Source organism: Dufourea novaeangliae, unplaced genomic scaffold (genome assembly GCF_001272555.1).
Source record: "Dufourea novaeangliae isolate 0120121106 unplaced genomic scaffold, ASM127255v1 scaffold124, whole genome shotgun sequence".
NCBI classification, from domain to species: Eukaryota; Metazoa; Arthropoda; class Insecta; order Hymenoptera; family Halictidae; genus Dufourea; species Dufourea novaeangliae.
The window spans coordinates 2355717-2381153 of record NW_015374010.1 but is presented as its reverse complement, the minus strand read 5'-3'; the positions used below and the strand labels follow the sequence as shown (position 1 = coordinate 2381153).

The 25437-nt window shown below is 36.0% G+C and overlaps 1 protein-coding gene across 1 annotated transcript in view; it reads left to right on the top strand.

Moving 5' to 3' along the window:
* Positions 1-530: 530 nt before the first annotated feature.
* Positions 531-25437, top strand: part of LOC107188361 (scavenger receptor class B member 1-like) — a 30182-nt gene continuing 5275 nt past the window's right edge. Inside the window, exons 1-3 of the mRNA XM_015576637.1 lie at positions 531-750; positions 17105-17360; positions 18069-18210. Of these exons, the coding sequence (XP_015432123.1) occupies positions 531-750; positions 17105-17360; positions 18069-18210 (618 nt within the window). The remainder of the gene's footprint in view (positions 751-17104; positions 17361-18068; positions 18211-25437) is intronic.

Below are 25437 nucleotides of genomic sequence, written 5' to 3'. Positions count from 1 at the left end.
GCATATCGGACATTATCGTTTCTTTTTTTGGAAAAATAAGAAATTTCGTAAATCGACGAGAAATAGAACTACGGGTCTATCGAACGGTGTGTCGACGAAAAGTGTCAGGATATGTTGATGACCTAGAATTTCGTATAGTACTAAAGATCGTTCGGTTAGTTGAAATTTCCGAATAGGTTCGAGTGCATGGACCGCCGAACGAACATTGTGTCCTACCTGAACTCCGTTTCTCCCTTCAGAGACCAGACCTGGGAGTAATCGACCACCAGGTTACGTTTCGCGTGATTCTTGCAGGAGACTGTCTCTGTCTCTGGTCTGCTAACATTTCGTTTTCTTTTTCCTTCTTCTTCTTTTCTTTGCGCAACGCTGAAGTAACACCTGAGTGAATTCCCGCCACGCGTGTCCCGTACCCGTGGCTCGCGAGCGTTATACCTATAGCGCAAGTGGGGTTGTTGCCCAAGACACTTTTTTTCGGGTTCCATCTATCTGTCGGTCGAACCGAGTCGCGGTTCGAGTGAAGTGGCCGAAAGATGAAGGACTTCGTGATGATCTGGAACCGTTTCGCCGGCCGGCGTTACTCGACCGTAAATGTGAATCAGAATCAAAGCGACTCGAGCGAGTCCGAGGAGATGACAATCGCACGAAGGACTAACACAATCAGGAGAAAGTCGTCGGTGGTCGTGAACCGTTTCTTTAATGCGGCACTACCGAACGCTGTGCATTCGCCCATCAGCCCGAGATGGCCAAAGAGTGAGTAGTTCAGCGACTTTATATTCAGTTGCGAACGCCAGTTTTATAGAGTAACGATAGTAGACGTTAAATGGGGATTTAGTGCCCTTTTTTGGTGTGGATTTTATTCGGGTTCGATGATTTATTGTTACGAATTAGGCGATGAGGGCCACTTGGGGGACGTATTTCGAGGCCTGTGTTTATATTAGTGGGGAACTCGACGTGTTTTTTGAAGTTCCTGAAATAGAATGAGGATTTTATTAAATATTTACTAGTTGGGTGGGATATTGATGTGAATCGTAACACGTGTTATAATTCAAATGTGCAACGATCTGGTTTAATGTAAAATATTTCATTCGAGAGCACTGTTTGACAGAACTTTTGATACTAGTGTGTATGAATGCGAAATTTGACAGGTTTATAATCTAAATGTGCTGGAATAAGATTTAATGTGAAGTACTTATTTCTATTTGATGTTAGTTTGATACCTGTAGCTTTAAAGTGAAAGGCACCTGAAACCAGGGTTGGGCACATTTTATTTGAAATAAAATAACAAATAATCATTTGAAATAATGAATTATGTCAAATATTTTATATAACGAAAATTAATTTTATTTTGTGTTTCTGTTACTTGACTGAAATAAAATAACAAATAATTTGACATACGAGGTAAGGTAATATATTATCTAAATGATTATTTTTCAACTTCTTTATTTGGATAATACCTAACATGCTTAAAACATTGGTAGCTGCACGATCGGTGAAGTGTTAAGTTTTTAATTTCACTACATTTTGTAGGTAACTTCCTGATGAATGTAAACATTTGTTTTACTTATTATTGAGTATTATATCCACTTCGAAATTGTTTTCAGATTACTTTCCACGAGTAATCCGAAGAATTAGTTATCCACATTTATTATCTCCACGAGATTTTCATTGATCTTTGTACTATTCGCCAGTATTAACTTTTTCTAGCTAATTTATTCATTGCTCTCGTTATTCACAAATCGCGACGCGTATAATTTACCCTCAACGTACAATGCTCATAACAATTAACAATTACAATGCTATTGGCAATTTTATTAGGATACACTCTTATTAGGATAAGATCAATAGTCAATTCATGACTCGACATAATAACCAAAATAGTCTATTCTGAATTAGTTACCTACTCCGGAAAAAAATTTGATCTAGCTCATAACAATACTACCAAATTGCCATTTACCCAGTCAAAATTGTCATTTAAAATTGTTAAAACAATCCTCAATCGGAGAACCGTTCACCTATCAACGTTCATTAGCCTCGAATAACAGATAACAAGATCAATCAGATAGAATGTCATTCAAACAATTGTTGAATCGAAATCACTTCTAACCTTTCCCACCTCTCCATCGCGTATCAATGTCAATGTTAATTTACCTAAATAAACAACTTCGCCTCTCACGCAACAAAATTCTCAGGATAAACTGGTTTCGCTGTAACACCGTCGATCGTAATTACATAAAACTTCTATATTCCAATAAAAACACGTGGTTGAATGTGGAACACTTATCCAACGAATGTAGAAAAATGAATATCATCGAAACTGTATGATCTAAGACTTTATAACGACATTACGTAATTGTTTAACGATACGAGAAATTTAATGAAAATACGAATGCATTATTACATACCAATTAATTCATTTCACCGCGTGTTACACAATAAGGAAAGGAAATTCGACACGGTTGCTCGCGTTTCGACCACCTTCGATGCCTAAACACGAGGAATAATCGCTTCCTACTTGCATCCGGCAATGATTCGTAAACACCGCTCCAGTTACTGCGCAAAAATTGATCGAAACGTTGGATCTGATAATGTTACGTGCAAGTTTCGCGAGAAGACAGAAACACGATGCATATTACGGAGAGTGCTAGATGCTTCGCGGTCCTTCTTGCATTATGCAAACTTGCGATTGTTATTACATCGATGATGCTTTTTGCTTCACTTTCATACCATTGAATTTAAAATGATGTCTCGAACCATCGAATGAGAGGGATCAATCTTTGTGGTTCGAAGTACCCTGTATAGTTTCATTATAGTCATGTAGTCCGATTATACAGGGTGAGTCAATAAGAAGTATTATCTAAAATAACTCATTACTTATTCGTTGTATCAAAAAACGTTTCAAGTGAATCTGAAGGGACTCATGAAGTGGATGCAATTTGATATTTTTATATCTTACATTTTCTAAGATATCAAGAGAAACATTAGGTTTTTTCAAGGACAATAAGTATTTTTGTTAGTGCTGTGTTGTGGCCGATAATAAGACGAATTAAACGACCTGGAATAAAGTCTAGGAGAAAGAAATTGATTGACCTTCAAAAACTCAAGGTTACCTTGATATCTCAAAAAATACAAGATATGAAAAAATCCAATTGCGTCCATTCGATGAGTACTATGTTTCAGTCAATCAATTTATCAACAAATTCATTTTATAATGTGGTATCGCTGTCTGATTTGTTCCCATGGCAAATGTCAATGTTGTCTGCGTCGTTTACGAATATAATATCAATAAATGCATAAATAGATTACATATGTACATACATTTAACACGTGAAAAATGCTAAATATCTGTGTCCTATTTCCACCGTTAAATGATCTATATTTATCCACAATTAAATAGTTGAACTTGTGCAACTAGATCCCGATAAAAGAAATGCTTTATCTTATTATATTTGTATACACCATCAATGCCATTCAATCCGATCACATTCATTGCATTCGTTACAAAGTCATACAATCTAGGAAATCATACTTATGTCTCGACGATAACACATTGAATTATGTAAAGGAAATAATACTAATTAGAAGTTTTTTTCCGCTTAAAGTATAAAAACATTCGATAATTAATACAAAATTCTCGGAATGTTGCAGAACTACATCAATGCACTTGTATAATATTATACACACGTGTGTTAATCTAAATTATCAACACCTTTTTTAGTTGAAATTACATAAAACTTCTCGAGCCAGTTGGATAAAGTGTTTCAGTCTTTCATTGAATAAAATTACATTGACTTTGGTTTTGAAATAGAAAGCAACTAGCCTATTTATTTCCATTCTCAATAATAATTCTTTATTTTGTCGAATTCTTCCTGAATACGTGTTCTGTCATTTGTGTGTCCTGTGTGTCGTATACAACTCTGAGAATATCTTAAAGCATAAAATTTATATAAAGAACATTTTAAGAAATTAATAACTAGAACTGCCAAAATTTGTTTGAAAATTATTAAACCTAAAGGTTATCATTTTGATAAGACGAAAATTTGATAGGAATATATTATTGCCATACAAAATTCTCTACTTGACCTTTTTTACGATTTTCATTACCTACCTCAAAACTTTTGAACGATACTGTACGTGTCAATTCCTCCTGGACGGTTGTATTTGTCGAAAATATTACGATTGAGATCAACAAAGCAATTACGATACCATTCCAGCGAGAACAAAGGAAAAAGTAAGAAGAATACGCTTCGTCGCCCCCCTTATGAAGGTTTCAATGAAGCAATAAAAACGCGGCTCGCGTAGTTCATGCTAATAATCATTATCCTTCCTGGACACACGCGTTGGATAGCGAGCCGGAGACCGCCATGAAATCCTCGAATATGAAAAAGGCTTCCGTCTTTGTCCAATGCCATGAACCGGCTATTTTAACAATATAAATTAAGACTCAAGCATTTGTAATCAGCGCGTCGCGCATTACGTTCCTGTTCATAATTTATCAGACACTCAACACATTGCAAACCAGTTTTATCGCTGCTCATATACTCATAGGACCATTTTTATTCTTCGTGTACTTGACACACGTTTACGAACACGCTGGCTACCGGCGTTAAGTGACGTAATTATTCATCAGCGATTAAAAATTAATCTCCACGACAGGTCGTTGAATAAACAAACAAAAAAATTTGGTTAGGGCGTGTGAGATACCAGGTCCTTAATGATAAGTACCCTGATCAATTTTGAGCTTGTCTGAATACTGTTGCCATTGCGTAAAAAAAGGACTTCAGCCGTGTGCTGGTGACCGTGTTAATTAAATCTTTTTTTGTTTTCGGCATTAAACGTGTTTTCCGGTGAATTATTCCTAGGGAGATATCGTTGGCAAAACTAACGACTGGAGATTACTGAGTAACGGATCCATGTGCATGAGAATGTAAAGACTCGAATAAATTGTCTCAATGTAAACAGGATGAACATTTACTGTCCTGATATTTAAATAACAACATTGCTTTTAATGGGATGCACTTTGATGGTGCCTGGCATGATAAGAAATGTAGTGACACACTATAGTTCACAATATTGAAATGTGTGCACTGACTCTCCAAGTTTTAAACAGTATTCACTCTAAAAATATTGGGTTGGCTAAAAAGGTGACCAAAAGTGATGCCTTTTTTTTTAATTTTTCGAAGGACTGTTCTTAATCAGTAAACTGTATACGTATTCTGAAAGTTGACACTTCAACGAGTCGTTTGAAAAGAAAATCATTACGGCTGCATTGAACTTTCTCGAAATGGCCTTGTTTCGAAAATGAACGACGAAAACGTGTACTTTCGAGTACTTATTCTTTTTTATTTCTACGTTTACAGAAAATTATTGCCTGTTGTTTCTACCGTTTTCCTCTCTTTTAGGAAGTAAAAATGAATAATTGCTCGGAAGTACACTTTCTCGACACTCATTTTCAGAACAAGGTCAATTCAAGAAAATTTAACGCAATCGTGATGGTTTGTTTTTTTAAACGATGTGTTGAAGTGTCAGCTTTCAGAACAGGCATGCGTATATTTTATTAGTTAGGAGCAATGCTTTGTATTGAGAAACAAAAAAGCATCATCTATTGCAGAAATATGAGATTACTTTGTGGCCAACCCAATGAATGAAAATTTTCCATATACATGTGTATGTCATAAACAGTTTTTAATTATGTCTTTAGGTCTCCATCGAAGATATTTGACAATCATTATTATTTAATTTAACAACTGTTGTGAAACTTAAGCATTTCTATTATTACTACCATTTAATTATTGTTTATTTTATTTGTATATTGTTGTTTATTTAGCCCAATAGGTCTATCCAAATTGTTCTTTCGCCTCAATGTATATATCGTAAAAGCAGAGTTCATTCAACGATGAATTTCGCGGCCGCGAAATATATTCATATCTACAACGAAGAAAAGAAAAAGCAAAACAAAAGTATCTTGTACATAAATAGCTTACGACCATCAGAAATAGCCAGTAGATTTGCATTCCGAATTCATAGCGTATGCCGGTTATTCGTAACAGGTACGTCTTTATTCGACGGTTCGATACACCGGTAGAATGAATTAGCATACATTTTTTTGTTAATATTTAACACGAGTCACTTCATCAAAATCAGACGATGAACTATTAATAGAAGTGTCCCGAATACCTCGATATAACTTCCTGACTCTCCGATAATTGTTCACGATTTTTACACGTGTAAACAATCATGTTACTTTATGTATGATATGATAAATGGAATTTTTATTTACATATGCATGGACTGTTCATAACTCTTCGACAGTGGCCAGACATTATTGCCATATTTTCAGTCGCTTAAATTCCTACGTGTCTAATTAAACTCGTTTACATATTTCCGACATGATAAATTGCAAATAAAATAGAAACGTGAAGACGGTTTATTTCACTTTCGTCTCTGTGGGTACATTCTAAAAATATACGTTAAATATTTACACCGAGCTAATCACATCCATCATTAGTATTAAAAAAAATGCCTAAAACAATCACATTAATTTTGTCAGTTGGCAAAAGGGAAACCGTGCAGAATGATGTATATCATCCGACGGGGCGATTTTTCCTACGCAGTGATAATATTGACATCGGTACCGAAAACAAACTGGGTTGTATCGGTCGTAATCGGTTCACCTGCCGAAAAGAGGCAGAAACGGTATGTCAGAAATTTCCAGACACTTTTGACCAAAATCGAGCTAACGTCATATTAAAACAAAGGAGGAACTCGTTGTCAGTAAGGCCACATAGGGTCGTAATAAATATTTCATTTGCACACTGCAAACAAAGATGTATTATCGAGGAATTATATCTAATCCGATCTGTCATATATATACTTATAAAAGGGTATTAACCATTGATATTCCTCATAAATATTGATCTTCCATAAACAGAATGATTCTCATGACTATATAAAATTTATGTAACATGAAACCAAGAAATATCAACCTTGGAATATAAATTAACTATAAATTTACAATTTTCAAAGATTTCATTATTACTCCAATATCTCAAGATAGAGTTAACAATCGCTAGAAAGAATCCTATCGATTACCAAAGAGAGATTATGGAACACGATGTGTGCGCTACATACGGGTAAAGAATTAAATTAGTCCGAAAAAATAGTGATATACCGGTATGTGACTTCAAAGTCACATGGAGCTATGGAGGGTTAACGTAACGTGAATTCAAGATTTTTCCCGCCTTTTTCTTAGCACAATTGTGTTGGGCGTTGAAGACGAAGGAGGGATATCATTGAACTGGCGGAACTTTTTGATTTTCTTAGAAACAAATCTTAAATTTAATAGAAAGTAATGAATTATTCATTGATGTTCTAAATAACTTAATTTTTGGAAATAGCCTAGAAAGCTTTCTGGTATTTAAGATGATTATCTCGTGAAGAACAGAGTCCGAAATGACATAAATCCATTAATTAAATCGTGACTTAAATCATTGTAAGTTCCTCATTTTCGATACTTATCCGCCCATATATGTACCAATCATGCGAGATAAAAATCTGACACACATAAGAACTGTACGGAGAGCACGGCGAAACACGGTGATTAGGATATATCTGAAACAGTGAGCGGTACCTGCACAAGGCAATATATTCACCGTAAGTGAAAAAAAGGAGAAGGGGTAAAGAAAAACGGTATTTAGAATCGTGATTAGAAAGTCAAATTTAAACTTGCGTATCAATAAAATTGGCCGACTAAAAGGTCACGCTATGGTTGCCGATCTGAACGTTAAAATGTCCACTGCTATCGGTAGTCTCTATTACCAATTACAATTCATGGGTACCATATACGTTGTATACCGGGTGACTCGTTACCTCGAGGTACCAAATTTTTAATCATATTCTATAATTCATATAAATCATTTTTAGTTAGATATACTACTATAATACCAAAATGTGACCTGAATATGATAACCAATATACATATTATTTAAAATGTTACTACAATGAAAATAGAACAATATTATTAAAATTTTCACGTCAAAATGTAAAAATCTGGAAAATTATTTTCATAAAATGGATGCGTGCAGGTACTTTTTATCCACTGTAGAATACGTCTCAGAATTTTAAATGTGAAACAAGAAAAAATTTTATGTAAACCTGTCAACTTTGATTCACTTTTTTTTATTCTGCGCTCTTCCATTTATTGTCACTCTGAAAAATCATGTGCATATCTACTAGATACAGATCCATAGATCTCGTTAAGTCGTTGCAGATTCCGAATGATTAGAAACGGCTTGTGCCCAAAGCATTGCCATTTTAATCACCATCGGCGACAGGTTCGCGTCGCACTTGTGCAAGACGGACATAAACATGGTACACGTTTCAGAATGCCAAAGTGAAACTTCGTAATTTGATCTTTCATCGGTGGCATTTGATACACCCATTGAAATTCCAGTCTAACACAATACCGTGGGAAATTTTTATTACTCCAACCCCTTTACCCAAGTTTGTTTGTCGCGCGTTTGAGTCCGCTGACGAAACAAAATACGCCAGTCGATTGCTTGGACGCCCATCTTTACCTAATTTGTCGGCTGGTTTCAAATGAAAAGTGAATGGAGACAGGGGATAATAAATAAGAGAATTTTCTCAATCGAATCCTGTAGATTGTATGAATTTAAACTATACACGATTGGCTGGCTGAAACTCACAAACAGGGTATGCATAGATTCGAATGCATCGGGAATTTATTCGTTATTGCATGCGAATAATTGGAGACTATGATTAGACTGTGGAGCTTCACGAATTGAATTGAAATAAAAATTATTTCCTCTAAGAGTTCTATGAGATTTCAAATGAAATGAAACTATATTAAACATTTTGATACACTGAGTTTTAGACAATCGTAAATTCTATAATTGCATGACATCCTTAGTCTGTATATAATGTATTTTAAAAATGTATAAAAATAAGTGTGCGTGATCCATAAGCAGGCATCGATCCCTGGATTTCTGAAATACTGGCCAAAGATCTAACAATGTATCACAGCGCATTTTTAAATAGGTACATATTGTGAATTTAGACATATGTGTTGAAGTTGAAATGTTACAAATTTAATTTGGTTAACCTAGAATTTCTCAGAATTAGTGACAATGTACTATTGTGATCCCTTTATTATTGCAGCAAAAAGTTCAAAAAAACCTTAAGAACTCTGAAAAAAATATCTAGCGAACTCAATATGTTTAATTATGTTAATAATTAATTTCAGATACTGTATGTCAGTTTATAAAAGTCTATATGTACATAAGTATCCATAGTTTGGTGATTAGGAAGGAACGTGAAAAGGAAAGTTTAATTTCGTGGACTTAAATTACACGGAAATTTCGAAACACTAACAGGACGTTATTACGTGTAAAGATAAGCGCACGGTGCTTATAGTAGTGACGATATTCTATAATTTCACGGTCATCCTGTTGCACATGAAAATACACCTTGCATATTCCGGTTCTGGTTGATAACTCCTGCCATAGCACTTTCGATAGTATTTTAAGTACACCTTGTTCGGCTCCTGCAGCGTTAAGGGGATTGTTAAATGAAGTTCAAACCAAGTTACTCTAGTTTCAGATGAATTGTTTTCTGTGCCCGGTATTCGACAATGGGCTCTTAAGATAAATTGTTATCGGGGAAAGGAACAGGATTGTCTAAAAACGTGTGAAACGACACCGTCGTTCAGGTCACTAGATAGTTATTTGAAAGTGGTTCATATTACATAAACTCCCGACCGTTAAAGAACTGCGTGGTAGAATGATACCAGGTTAATTTTGACTCATTTCGATATCTTTTTCTACACACTTGAAAACTAATTCCTAGAATGTTTGATATATTTCAATGTTTTTCCATAAATTTCTCAGATTTCACAGAGTGTTTTTTTTTATCGCTGCAGTTGAAATATGAAGTGGGTCAAAGCTGGCATTGGGGCAAAGACTGGCATTTGCTGAATGTGGATTAAAAGTAATACGCTTATCGCTATAACTATAGAAATTGTTTACTCTACAGTAGAATAATGTAAAGAAAACTGATCTCATCATAGGATAGAGCAAGATTTCTTGCAAAGAATTCTTCTAATATAAAGTGTAAAAAAAAAGTTGTAAAGAAAACATAGTAAAAAATCCTTCTTCGGAAGATAGCCCCAAGAAATAAGAAAGCAAGAAACTAATCGATGAGTCGAAAAAAAGTGTAACAGTTTTTCCAGGAATTATACTAATTAGGTACGTGCACAAGATCTGAAAAGACCTTACAACCTTCTGAAGATTAATTGATAGAAAAAACTTAACGTGCAGCGATTTAATATAATCAATTAAAATAGACTCTGGTTCAAGATTAGATTCTCAACTAGTCTTTATATGACTTTGCACCTGAAAATATCAGGTTACCTCAGGTCAATACTCTTTGTGTAAATCAGTCAACATATATTTGAATCCCAATAGTAGCTAGATTTTAATCATTCAATAAGACGCCATATAAATTCATAAAGCCTTTAGAAGCCATTCGAATTTGAAAATTTTTAAGAAGCTACGACATTTGATAATTCTGAAAAAATCCTCTTTTCACTAGGAATCGCACTCTTTTCTCTGCTCATGAATCATTTAGAAACAAATTAAAAAATTTGAAATATCAATAAGTTCGGCAATTTTAAAACAAATCTTCCTATTCATAAATCTTAATCTTCTTTTCACGAAGAATCACCTTCACTCCCTATTTGTACATTAATTACAAAAAAATTCAAAAATTTCTAAGAATTGACGACGAGGTATAGCATGGTTTCAAGAGGGCTTTAACGTGATTATAGCAAATTTTTTGTCAACTCTTTTTTCTCACGATTTTTCAAGGTCACATTCAATTTTTTGCAAGAGTAATCTCTACTCATCCCGATTCGTGGTTTACCCTGTATATCGCAACCGAAAGTATCGATACTAAAAACACTTTGTATCGATTATTTACTTCTATTTACTTGGATCGGTTCATCCCTACTTCCGTGTGTCGTTATTATCCAGCCAGACAGTAGTCAGGATTCAGAATGACATTCCGCGAATGGTCGCCCTCGCCTCTTAAAAGGCCGCGACGCGCTTCGGAGGGGTTATGCAAACGGCTTCGCGTGCGCTCACTCGTGCGCTCGCGCGCGTGCCGTACCTCTGGATTTATTTACGTTGCGTAATTTCATGCGGCGGCCAGCGGCATTTAAAAAATCCATAAACCACCAAACGGAACGCTGGACAAAGCCGCGGAGCTGTGCGTGTCGCGCGTGCTGTGGCAACGCGACGACGACTGGAGCCGTCATTTCCCCCCTGCTCCACCACCAATCCACAAAATGGCGGTAAATTGCACGCGGTTGAACGTACGAGCGTCGGTTGACCGACGCCTGAGACGCGTACACGCTTAATAGATATGCGTTATCAGCGTGTAATGGTGCCGTATTGACCCATTAAGGGGAAATTCTCGTGTAACAGCTCTAAAAGCGATTTTTCCGATTTTTTTTAAAGAAAACTATTGATGATTTGAGGGTAAACGATCTTGCAATATAAGAAGCAATGCATAAGTTATAGAAAAACATTTTTTTTGCTTTCCATTCTGCTTATTGTTTATTGCATATTATGCAAGAATTGTAAGCCTCTTTGAAGGTGTAACCTTCGTTGGCCTGTAATGTAACATCTTTAACAGTCATCGGAATGCAAAAGCCATGAAATTTTCTGAAAGCTGGATAGCTTACGCTGGGAATGTGCCTATTTTGAAAGAAAAATATGAAAAATTTGAAAGGTTATAGCGCTTAGAAGAAAAAAATTTTTTTTTTGGCAGATAAGTTGTGTTTGTATTGTTTGAAAAAGTATTATAAATTGAAAGTAAAATAAAAGTTAAAGGTATAATACCTGGAGAATTATATAACGAATGGACTGAGCTTAGTTCGAAAGTGATCGGTCGATTAGTTTTTAAATCATCTTGAACGCCAATTTCGAAAACATGGTTTCGAGAACAATGTGTTTAAAGTTGTATCGTTGGCCCTTTCGAACTTTGGCGTGATACATTAAATATGCTGTAACTTCTTTATGTTTATAAAATGTTGTGTCTGATTTATGTAAAAAGAATCTTTTTATTTTTTGGACCCGTTACACGAGAATCCCCTCTAAGACGTTAACTGCCACAGTGAAAAAGGCCGTTCGTAGTCAGACACACCTTATTTTACTTTTCAAGTCATAAATCGTCGAAAATTGATGCGTTCAGATAATAGAGGTTGTTGCAAAATTTTCTAACAGTATTTAAATAATCCAGCTTCTTTTCAATATACGTGTCACCCATATTTGAGGTTTATCGAATGCTTCATGTTTGGTTACAGATTGATGAATGAAAATGATTAATATTTCAACAGTGACATTTAAAATCCTTGTAAATTTTAATTAGTACGTATTAAATTTTCTTATCTCTGACTGCAAATCATTGATCTATTGATTACTCGTAACATCAATATCAAAATAAATGAATTTCTTCCCACACATTTGTTCCCTACAAAGAATTTTTAATCCTTAAAAAAAACATTTGATCATTTACACAGAATAAAAGTTCCAAATTCACGAAGTCACATCTAACTTGGAACGTTCAATTTAGGTTACACACGAGCTTAGTCCATGAATAATCCGTTGATAGGCTGCCCGTTTAATCTTCGACAATCCTCTAAGGACCAACCAATATTCTGGATGCATTACGAAACGCCAATAAATCGTACATTGTTTTCACGTAGAGTATTTGGTAATTTCCTCTTCCGTGTACACGTACGGAGGCTGGCAATTCACGAGTCCAACACATCCATAAAGGAGTCGCGATTTCACGGATATAAAATATAACGACGGATGGCAAATATGCACTTTCTATTGGATAGTGCATTCGCAGTCGCGTCCCGATTACCGTCGGAAAATTATTACCACATCATCGTGCCGCACTGCCAGCAATCGTGCAATAGTCGAGAGCAAAACGACCGCTTCTGCGAAACGTGCACGGCCCGGCTGGTTTGTCAATCGTGAATCCCGGTTTGGGATATTAGCATCTCTGCCTATCAAGGCATAATGTCCGTCGACGGGAATGTTCGGAAATAATCTCTGATTCTTGTGACGCTGACATCAAAAACATACTCCGTGTACCATTCGAACAATATACTCTTCGAGAACTCTTGCAAAACCAAACCAACGACATCTTGTTGTCCTTACCCAAGATCGATGATGATATTAACCAGGCAGACTATCGACAATGCATTATTATTTCATCGTTAGAACGTTTTTTTTTTTCTGTATTCTCGTGTGTCCCATTTCATAAATTTCTCGCTTATGCAGCACCGTCGTCCGACGAAACACGTGTAGGGGACGTAAAATTGCGCAACATTAATATGCCAAATTGACGCAAACGAGATGATAACAGGTTCCGCGATCATGAAAAGCGCAATTCATTTAGCATTTTCCGAGATTCATCGTAAAGCGAGAAGAGATCCGTCAAACGACGTAAATCGATTATAATCGCGCGATGTTAATCTGCTGTGGATCGTTCTGGATCATGATCGAGCTTCTCTGTTTTTGTTGTTGTTTCTTTTTCTCTGTTAATTTGTTATAGAATTTCTGTTTTCCGCCGCGGGATTCGATTATCTGCGGTTACATTTCCGTGACGCATCGGTATGCCGCATGATTTACGGTCAGATTACTTAACGGTTACCAAAGCAGAGTCGGTTATACGTTCGGCCGTGTCTCGATGAATCAGTGTGGGCGTGCAACGTGTTGCAGGCAAGCAACGGAGGAGGCTACAATTACGTGGCACGTGCCGAATGAAAATTCACCTTGCGAATCGCACCGGTGGGAAAAAGGCGCGGGAACTGAATAGAAACAGCCCGCGGAGATCTGAATGAAGCGATGAACCGTGAAATTCCGTTGGTCAATCTCGCTTTTCAAGTACACGTTCACTTTTCTATTCTTCGACGTTTTTGAAACTGTATTATCGATTACTTATCGATTACCGAACGAATAATCATCGATTACCGAACGAATATTTATTGATTACTGAATAAATACTTACCGATTCTTTAGCGATTATTTATCAATTACCGAACGAATATTTATCGATTACTGAAGGAATACTTATCAATTACCGAACGAATATTCATCGATTACCGAACGAATATTTATCGATTACTGAAGGAATACTTATCAATTACTGAACGAATACTTATCGATTTTTTATCGATTACTTATCAATTACTTATCAATTACTTACAATTATTCAGTAATGCATTCGGTAAAGCAGTAAGTAATCCACCATTTTGTTGGAATAAAATTGTAGCATCATTTGAATTCAGAACATACTTCAACCTTTTTTTTCGTAAAAATGACGGAAGGTCATCGAGAATGAAGATGCATATCACTGGAGTAGCACAGGGATAAACTTCCGAAAAGCACCCACACCCAGTAACCCTGACCTTGACATAGTATGTATGTTATCAAGATCAACCTCCCGAATAATCTTCGAAAGGTTACTAGCTCTAACTAACTCAGACTAGTACAATGCTTTGAAGAGTATTTTTATAATACATACACAAATTCAGATTTCTGGGAAAATTACCGTACAATTTTTCAATCTTTCTTTGTTAATAACTTGTCAATAACCAATGATCGGCGGTTTAAACTTTTTGAAGGTTACTCGGAAGGGTGACCTTGATAACATATTTCAAAGTCAGAAATAATCTTAATTAAGACTGATCGTTCCAGACTGAAAGTCACAAAGATTTCTTATAAGTTATTTTTTCTTCTAAAATAAATAAAATTGACGTTCGAGATTGGAATTGTTTGGTTTCGGATAATCGACAATAATTCATGCAACAGTGACTGTATTATACTGAAAACAGTAATATCCATAAAAGCGATTTCTGCACAAGAAAATCACGCGACATTCTAAAGAGCAACTCCACTTTTTATTGGCAATATGCATATCATAAACTGTTTTTTTGCTCCTTTCATCATAATCTACCGGTCAGTATCAATGTTTTATCGGAACAAAAAAGCATATAACGTTGACATTCGACATCGTTAACTATCAATCGCTATTGTTTAATTAGATCATTGGAATGTGCAGATAATGAAAAAACCGTATTCTGAATTTTCTCTTCTCATCATCTGTTACTCATGGAAATATTTTCCATTTTTTACAGCACAATCTTATACATGAAGTGAAATGTGTAAATTTGCCAACGATTCCCTGAAAAAAGAAACAAATAGTTCTTTGGATCGGGTGGTGAAAGAAAAAACTTCATTTCCAGTGAAAATTTAAAAAATGTACTAAAGCATTGCCACGTTTGATACGAAACAATTGATTACTCGATACGTTATTCTAGTCTTGCGTAACAAAACACTGTGAAAAAATGTCTAAAACGATCTTATCAGTCCTGATGGAATCGAGCTTCTGTATCGATAGAGAAATGTTAACGACAAAGGAATGAAATCAGTCGCGCTAAGGTACTAGTATATAGAATTATGTAGATCGCAACGGAAAAGTCCTTCGTTCCTAATCTCAAAGGCGATCCAAGGCTTTTACACGATTCTTTTCCACTGACTCGATAAATAACAATCCGCAAATTTCCGCGATATGCTGGCTGCTTGTCGCGATAAATTTATTCCATCAAGGATTCCAACGATTACGCGCGAACACGTAAATGCCTCGGGAATGAGCATATTTAATGGGCAATTCGTTAATTACCAGCGATTGAATCAAAAACTACGTCAAAGAACCTATAAAATTTTATTTCTCCTATGAGATAATGATCACAGCAAAATAGTGTACCGCGTGGAAAATTAAAAGAAGATAAGAAGATTAAAGAAATAAGAAAGCCACATCAAAATGGCTGAAACATATTAAATATTCCATTCCGTAAAAACACAATTGCATGGATTATTAAATACCCCTGAAAATGTTTACTTTAATAGATTTTATGTATTCCTGCACAAATGCAAAAGTATGCCGAGTTTTATGAATTTCGATGGTAGAGCTGTTTGAATAGCTCGTTACTCCGATTCGAATTACGGCGATCGTTATAACACTCGGCAAGGATCTATCTACGTGAGACACCTTCGAATCGCTCGATTAAACGCCCGTGTATTCGCGAATCCGCGCCGAGCGCCACGTTTCCGGTAACGAAAGAAGACTGTGCTAATCCGTATCTAGATTAAGTACTACATTTTGTAAGAATTAAAAACTGTACTATTTTGTAAGAAAATTTGCAAAAGAAGAACACAAAACTAGCCAAAAGAGTCTCTTGACCGTGTAGGTATACCAAGAAGCAATCTAAACTCAAAATTCTATATTCGCTTCGATTATTCAAGTGTTCAGTTATTATTACATTTCTTTGGAAAATATGCAAAAATTTCTTTTTTTTCTTATAACCAATTCGCGGTGAGTACTAAATAAATGCAACTTTGTTCACTTTATTAAGTATCCTTCTACTTTTGTCCCTAATTCTATTGTTTGTCTATTTTGTTCAGAACTTTATAATATCTCATTAAAAATAATAGTGACTTAGTTATATAGGAGCGTTTCGTCATATGACAGATATTTTACCCGAGTTACTGTATTACCAAATGCCCTACCTAAGGTTAACAAAAGAATATTTATTTTCTGTTACATTTAGTTACGTTTCGATCATATTTAAATAGTAACTGCGAACAGAAATTAAAAGTGACTATAATTAGAAAGATAAAACGATAACTTACGGAAAAATATCATTTTTATCGCGTTTTCTTTAAAAGTGGGATGTATTGTTTAGTTTTACCCTAAATGGACGAAAAAATGTATTGTTCGAATTATCGCACGAGAAATGTCTCGTTGCGGTCGCTGGTTGCAAAACGTTCTCACGAACGGGTCGAATAAAAATTTTTCTTGCTGATTGGTCAAACAGTTTTTTTTTCAATTCGCGTCTTTTAGCAATAACTTTTAGACGTGACGGAAACACGCGGCGAAATGGCCTATTTTATAGGCTGTTCGAACTTTGTCGGCTGGAATATTAAGTCGCGCCTTTTATTTTTGAAACACACAGGTATTTTTATGCTGATGACTTTGGGGTCGATCGGCCTGGCAACCGGCTGCATACTCTTGGTCTTCCAACCGTACGAGCTATTGTTCAGGCTGAAAGTGATCTTCACCCCGGGCGGCGAGATTTTCGAGATGTGGCGAAAACCGGACGTCGAACTCTACCTGAAGGTTTTTCTTTTCAACGTGACCAATTCAGAGGAGTACCTAACCGGAAAGGAGAGCAAGCTGAGATTCCAGGAAGTCGGTCCGTACGTTTACAAGTGAGTCGAATTCCCACACCCATTTGCTCCGTCTTCGATCAATGTCGTTATATTCGAGTCTCCTAAACACCATACTGAATTATTTTAAATTTAATATTTCCTTAATTAATATTATCTTTTAAATACGTTATAACTTGTTTATTATCGAGAAGTTAAGATTTAACGAACGATACGTAAAGTATCATTAGTTTTTGTTATTTTTTATTTCGTGGACAGTGATCAGTTTGATTTGAAGAATCTTTAACTGGTTCATTGCTATGTAACCACTGTCGAAGAAACACAATTTTCGTTTGTTCCTGGTTTCCAAAGATTCAATTTTAAATATTCAATAGCGTACAAATATATACGAATAATTATTTCTTGATACACAGGGTGGCACGGTGTTATCGAAAAAAAAGATGATACATTGTATAAGCAGGAATAAAAATATCCGAAATAGTTCTCTTCCTGATTTTACGAAATTCATACCCCCCAATGGTTGGAAGATTTATTGTTTATGAAGGCTATTAATAGGTAATGTTCGATGGTAAACGGCTTATGAATTTGTAAATTCATCGTTTATTCCCGATTTTTCGGATGTATTTTTAGATAACCGGCGCCACTAATTATTCTTTAATTATGGCATATATTATTATACGTCACCCTCTGTATCGGATAGTTTTCGATCGCAGGACGCAGTCACGATAACCTCCGTTAAATAAATTTCAGGGAATCGTTGGAACACGGGAACGTAAGATTCAACACGAACGGCACCGTGTCTGCGAACCTTCATCATCCTTTGACCTACGTACGGGAAATGAGCAACGGGACCGAGCTGGACTTTCTGATACTACCGAACATCGCGTTATTGGTGAGCAAAATGACCGACCTTGATCTTTATAATCCGTTCGAAAAATTTATATTCATGATTGCTGTTAAAATATAAGTTCCGTTTTCTCACGCGTGTGTGTGCGTGTGTGTCCATTATGCACGCTTTAATTTCGTCATTACGATCGTATGATGTATGCTAATCGTAGCTGGAATCATTAAGGAGCCTCATTACTGGTAAGGAGAAGAATCTCGGCGAAATCTTTCCAGTAAACTTTCAAAACTTAATGCTAATGTAAGAAACGCAAAAAATAACAAAATGAAAACTGTGGCACGTGAATGTTCACGAATTTCCATTGTCAGAATGAATAACGTTTTTTTGTCTTGAAGTTATTGATTCTTGAAGTTATGATTGTAATGAGATTTATTACTTAAGTAAATGTCTTCGTCACTTTCCTGAGTTCTTATAAGTACAAAAAATATTCAATGCGATCTCTAGATGCAACAATCTGACATAAATTCCGTGTGGAAAGAAAGATGTATAGTCGATAGGAAGTATATAACAGCTTTACATTCTGATTTTCTTCCAAGCTGATCTTGGATGATCTTGAACTATAGATTACTCGATCTACACTGGTTCTAAACCCACTACCAGCAAATAAAAAGTATATATCGATGTTTATCGAAAAAAGGGCCGATGATCTTCATGATCCTAGGTAAAATCAACAACTTGCACCTTGTGTACATTAGATTTTAAATATTTTTTCTATCCCTGAACAAAACAGTGAGGCGTAATTCGTGAATGGGACGATTTTCATGTCAAAATTGAAAAAAAAGAAACTGTAATACAAACATCTCGTTTATCAACCAAATTATAATCGCACATTTGTTTGATAACACATTACTTCAGGTTCATGTTTATAAACACTGATAACGATACACCATTATTTATTTTCCTGGTTAATCGGACGTAAATCGACATCCTAAAGAATAATCGAACTGTTAGCAAACAGCGATAGAATGATGTTTACCATAAGTAGAAATAGTCACTACTGAAAAACCACATCATCTAATTTAGAAGCTTGCTGTACTCGAAAAATTCACGAAGTGGATTTTCTCAAAGAGCGACAATTCGTTTAAACATATCGTTTCCCATATCTTCAATTTTTTTTTGCATATGGAACTACCTAAATACATAGAACGCTAGCAATTATCCTAAATGATATTGCAAATTTACCAAATGTTGACTAAAACGAATTGTAAAATGCATGAAAGTGTTGAAAGCAAAACCTGGCATACCTGTTCACTTTTCAACATCCAACGGTGATTTCTGTCAAGTGATCGCGTGCACTCCGCGCGAGATACGGGTGTCGTTTATGGGGGAGTTAACAACCATAATTCGCGAACAATTCAACGGAATCGCTAATTATACCGCTGTTCACTTGACAGCTGTGACCTAGCACAGTGAAACGGCGCGATTAATCGCCATGTGTTTACTTCAGCCTTGTTGCACACGAAGGCTGCGAGTTTACTTTATTACGCGATGCTTTCACAGATTCCCGCCGAACGCTTCCTGCATTGTCTGGTTTCGCGAGAAATGGTTCTACAGTGTATCGTTTTCTTAAAATCGTTATAACTTCGTCATTTCAATAACTTGAAGCATATCACTTTGTGAACATGTTTTCAAGGTGTTATACTTCAAGAAAATACAATTTGAAAGTACGATTTTCTGACCCTTCCGAGTGGGAATACCCCCTTAACATTTATCGCGACTGCAAATAAATGCTACGCACGGGGACGCAAAAAAGGGCTGTTACAAAATTCGAAATGACGACGCTATCGAGCGTCTATCATCAGCATATAATATTTTTTTTCGAAAAATCGTCGGACACCATGCTCGTCGCGAACGAAACAATCGAATGAACGCCCCGTGTCGATATCTCGTTCCGTGGCATTCAACCGCGACTGCCGGTGTGCGAGGTCAACAATTTATCGAAGATGACTACAGGGGTAACGGACGCGGCGATCCGAGATTCCTTTCGCCAGCGGCGAAAGGATGTTACACGCGCCGGCGCTATCTTAACACGCTATAACGCCTTCATATCGTCGCCCGAGTTCTTAATTGTTCTAACTCATTTCTTAAACAAAATGTAGTTAATCAATCTGCATGCGTCCCATTGATCCAAAGAATACAAATTCACCATAATATAAAGAAAATTCATCCGAAAAAATAACAAATATTTTTTTAAGTCCCAATTTCGAAAGTTTGAAAGTTTTTTGTTTCTTAATGGTTGTATCTCCAACTACTAACAACACTTAAAAATGCACACTACAATAAGATCAAATTTTAGAAGTTGATATCATAGTGTGTTTGATTATTTCACTACTTTCCTGTTTCTATAATATTCAACTTCGTGCACTTTAAACGGAATTTCCTCAGTTTAGAAACTAGTGGAGATGGAACAATTAAAAATTAGAGTAAATTATATTATTAAAAAAAAAATGAGTAAATATTGATTTTAAAAAGTTACAGAATATTAACCCTTAAGGAAACGGACTGTGAGTACGCCATTACTTTTTTCGTGATTTTAAAAGGCAGCAACAGGCTTTTTGTTTATCCTTTAATACAATAATATTCGATTTGTAATGGTAGATAGTTGGGATGAAGAAAAAACATTGTTCCAGTAAAAAAATTTCGAGAAATAGAAGACTCCTCTGTACCGGTGTTAATACCTTAACACATTAATGCATTAATTATTCCTGCAACCAATAAAAATCTAACTAAAAATTTCAGGGCTACCAACGTCATCTGTACTTGATTTCGAGAACTTTTCAAATAACCTGTGTAATTTCGAATTGTTCGAACGGGAGTTTCGAGGAACGAAAGAATCGTGTTGTCATCGTCGCAGCAATGGAATCGGTTACTAATCACGGGGCTCAAGGTTCGCTTATGGGAGCAGGTTGCAAACCGGCCACGGCAAAAAGAACAGGGAAAACACGGTATTACTGATCCGACTCCGCACATACGCACGGTCGACTAGATCTCGGACGGTAATGACGAGAAATCGCGACGGAGTCGTCGATTCCGCAGGGACGAACGACTGGATCGGTTTACCGTCACGACAGCATTCCCATTTCCGCGGGAAGCTGAATTTTGTTGACTGTGCCACGACGATTTCGCGTTTTTGATTATTCATTCAAACGAAATGTTAATATTCATGACCACCGTCGACGAATTGTGATCTCCGGCTTCGACGTTCGAAACTACCGACGACGAACGTACAACCATAACATTTTTATCAGATTAAAACATTGACAGATATATGACGCTATAAAAATGTAGAATTCTAGACATTTTATCGTTTACCAATTGCGACGAAAATTACTAAGAACTTCAGAAAATGTACTGTTTCAATCGTATGTAACTCTTTAACGCCGAGCGTTGCACCGATGCAACGCTGATTTTAAAAGTTCGTCAAATTCTGCCGTCGGTTAACACTTGACCTACCGAACCTGTCAAAATGACGGATTTCAGATTTTTTATTTTACAATTACTGAAATCCTAGAAATACTTCCATCGAAATTTATGTTGACTTCTAATTTCTTATGCACTTTATATTACACTGTACTAAGCTGTATTGTATTATACATATATTACACATATGAATATATTACACAATTTAACTTGGTATATAGTTAATGCTGGTAGTTCTAGTGTTAATATCTAACTTTTGCCTGCAAGGATCCATAGTTCCACTGATGTGAAGTAGATCTCAACGTTTTCGATTAACAAATTCAAATATTCCCTCCAAAAATAAATGTTTAAGAAATGAAAAAAAATTGGTCAGTTTAATATCGACATTTTCGACTTCAACATAACAAGATACAAGGTATAACTCAGTCTCATAATTTTGAAATAACGATTTAAGGGACTGGGCGTTAAAGGGTTGATCATTCGTTAAATCACCCTATCGTCTTAATTGTATTTAGGAAAACCTGAAGTGGAAAACCTGAAGTGAAGATTCTCTGTTCGGTAGATAGATTTTTTACACCAGTCGCCATGACAGATGAAATGTCATAATTTTGTTTAAATTCGTGTCATTTTTTTGAGTACTCAACATTCAAGAGGAGAAAATGTAGAATGACGAACACAAGGAAACGAGTACATATCTTGGGAATACAGCCTATAACCGTTGTTGTCGCGAGCCTACAAGTACGGTGAACGATTTTGCAATCAGCGATCGTTGCTGAAGGGAGAAGTTACTCACGTTTCTGATACTTTTTATCGGTCATTTGTACGTACACGGAAACGTGCTGCGTGCCTGTCGTATCTGACGCAATCGATTAACTAACAGCCGAGACGGATAAAAGCAATGCAACGTGGTCCAGCGGAAAAAAGAATAATAGTAACGACAACTAAGTCGTCATCGCATCACAGAAAAAATAGATACACAGCGGAAAGAAAAAAAACAAAAGTGATCTATTTCACACGGAAGTGTGATTTTTTACTTATAAAACAAATGTATACTATTCGTTCAACAACGTTAGTCAACGATTTTTTTTACCGATTTTACAAGTGAAATAATTAGGCACATCCGTTCATTAGTATCGAACAACTTTGTTTTTTACTGATTCCATAAGACAAATAATCAGATACATCCATTTACCATAACATCAATCATCCTTTTTTTATTGATTTTACAGAGATTTCTCGATATCCAATGACTGGATTTTGTATTTCTTACGCAGGCAAATTATTAGCTATCCTATTTTTATGGATCACGCGGACAGGGGAAAAAATAAAAGGTGAAAAAACCAATAAAGCTGATAACTGTGACATAACGTGTCGCATTGGTAATGTTCTAACGTGCTAAATCGATCTGCGTGTCGATTCTTTTTTTTTTCTTTTATTCAAGGAGTAGAGTAAGAATTCCCCCATGTACGCAGGAGAGAACTAGCGAAATATGACACACGGCAAGCATGACACACTTTTATTTCCCTGGAAGTAACTCTGGGAACGGCTACAGTTGAAAAAAAAAAACGGTTCGTCACGGATCTACACTAAATTTCCATTCGATGCACGAAGGACATTCTTAACGAGTGTATCATTGCACCGAGAAAGCATAAGATTTGCCTGACGTGACTGTTTATGACTATCTCTTTCTACTTATTGTACGCACGAACGAATGTATAAGGTAAATCTTGAAAGGATATATTCTCCAAAATGGAATATTACATTAGAAAATGTTACAACAAAGTACCAGCCCCTTCACGGTTGTAAATGAATATAACGAAAATGAAATATTCCAAAAAGATGCTACACTCCGAACTTAATACAGGCACTTCTTAATATTCATCTCCAGTTATACTTGAAAATTTCACTTTAGTTCACCACAAACATTACCTGCTCTAAAAAGCTCGTCGAACGTGAGGTAAATACCAAAATGTTACTCTACACTGTACTTTTATATTATCCAACAGACTTTTCTTGCTATTGTTCTTTTTACCTATAGGTAAATTTTATGTAGAGAACACTTCAAAAGCTATTGACACATGATTAATTTTTGTCCCTTTCAGAACTAATTTCATATTGCAAGCAAAGAATTTTATCGTGACGGTATTATACTCAATCAGATTTTGTACTTTTCATTGCTCCAATTTAAAAACAGGCACTTCATTCGAACGTCATAACGTGCCATCACGAAATGACGGTCCAAAAAACAGACTCGAACGTTCAATTAGAGATTAATGAAATAGTCACCGATCAAGGTTAATAGTAGTCCAATTACCTTTTTACTTCCAGTATTATGCGACCCGATAGATCTCTGATCGACAGGATCGGACGACAGGGATGCAGTGACGAACCCATTGATTACAAACATGTATATCATGTTTATGTCCAAGAACACAGTGTTTCCCGGGAAGAGAGAAAAAAAAGCAGAATGACATATGAACATCTTTTTTCAATCTTTTAATCGCCGATTTCCGTCGTTGTTTATGTGAAAAATGCCATGTTACGTAACAACGTAATTCCGTAAAATTCCGTACCATGTACCTTCCGTGGCATCGGTTTTACGAAATTGATATTCAAAAATGTCCAATATAATCTTACGACGCTATCAGAAATATTTGGTTCAAACGATAACAACATGGCTTTGGTAGAAAAAAATCTAGCAGCATTGATAACACCGAGGGAATTATCTGCCAAAATTACGTATCTTAGTCAAAAACGCGTGTCACTTTGTATTATCTGTTCAAAATCTTTCTTAAATATATTTATAATAAATATAGATTAATATCGTCTATCAGATTAACAATCAAAATGAGTGATTACAATTTAAGAAAGATTATGAATAGATATTAGAAAATAACAGGTGTTTTCGACTAATTGTAAGGTATGTAATTTTTACAGATAATTCCTTCAGTATCATCAATGGTGCTAGTTTTTTCGAATGAGGCCATGTTGTCATCGTTTGAACAAAATATTCGTAATAACTCTGCAAGATTGTACTTGAGATTTTTGAATATCAATTTCGTAAAATTGTGAATTTCCAGAACCACTGTAACCGTGCAAATCAGACGCGGCGAAGTCATCGTGTGTTTATTTATAGATAGTCTTCGTCGTTTAGCAAAGTGATTAACTATTGCTGCCCCATTGACGGGGACTTGAGCGAAGTGTCGTCGAACGAATCGTGGATACACGAATCGAAGACGCGTTTCCCGGTTGCACTTCGCTGGTCATTCACAGCGAACGATGGCGGCCAAGCCAGGCATAATTCCCGAAGTGCATCCTTATGTAACACGTGTGTGTCGATAAGTTACGCATGCATATGTATGACGGCCGATAGAAATGTTGACTTTAAAGCGTGTACGGGATCCTCGACTGGCGCACGGTAGCAAGCAGATGCTCGATGCCCATAATAACAACGTCAATGAACTTTCGGAAGTTCAAGAATCGCTTTGTTTTCACGTACAAGGGACGCGCGATGAATCGTTCGACGTGGACGCGCGTCGCAGAATGGAACGTAGGTAATAATAAAATCGTTTCAGAGAAGTGATAACAAGAGATGGAACAATGGACACAAATGAGGGGATCCCCTTTAACGTTACGTGATAAGAGAATAATTGCTAATTAAGCGAGGCGTTTAGCCCCGCAGGATATGTGTGGTATTTTTTAACGGGAGCGATTAATTGACAGTAACGAAGAAGTCGCGTGGACTGTTTTCTTGCTGATATTAACAACTGTGTATTGAAAGTACGTTTGGTTGTG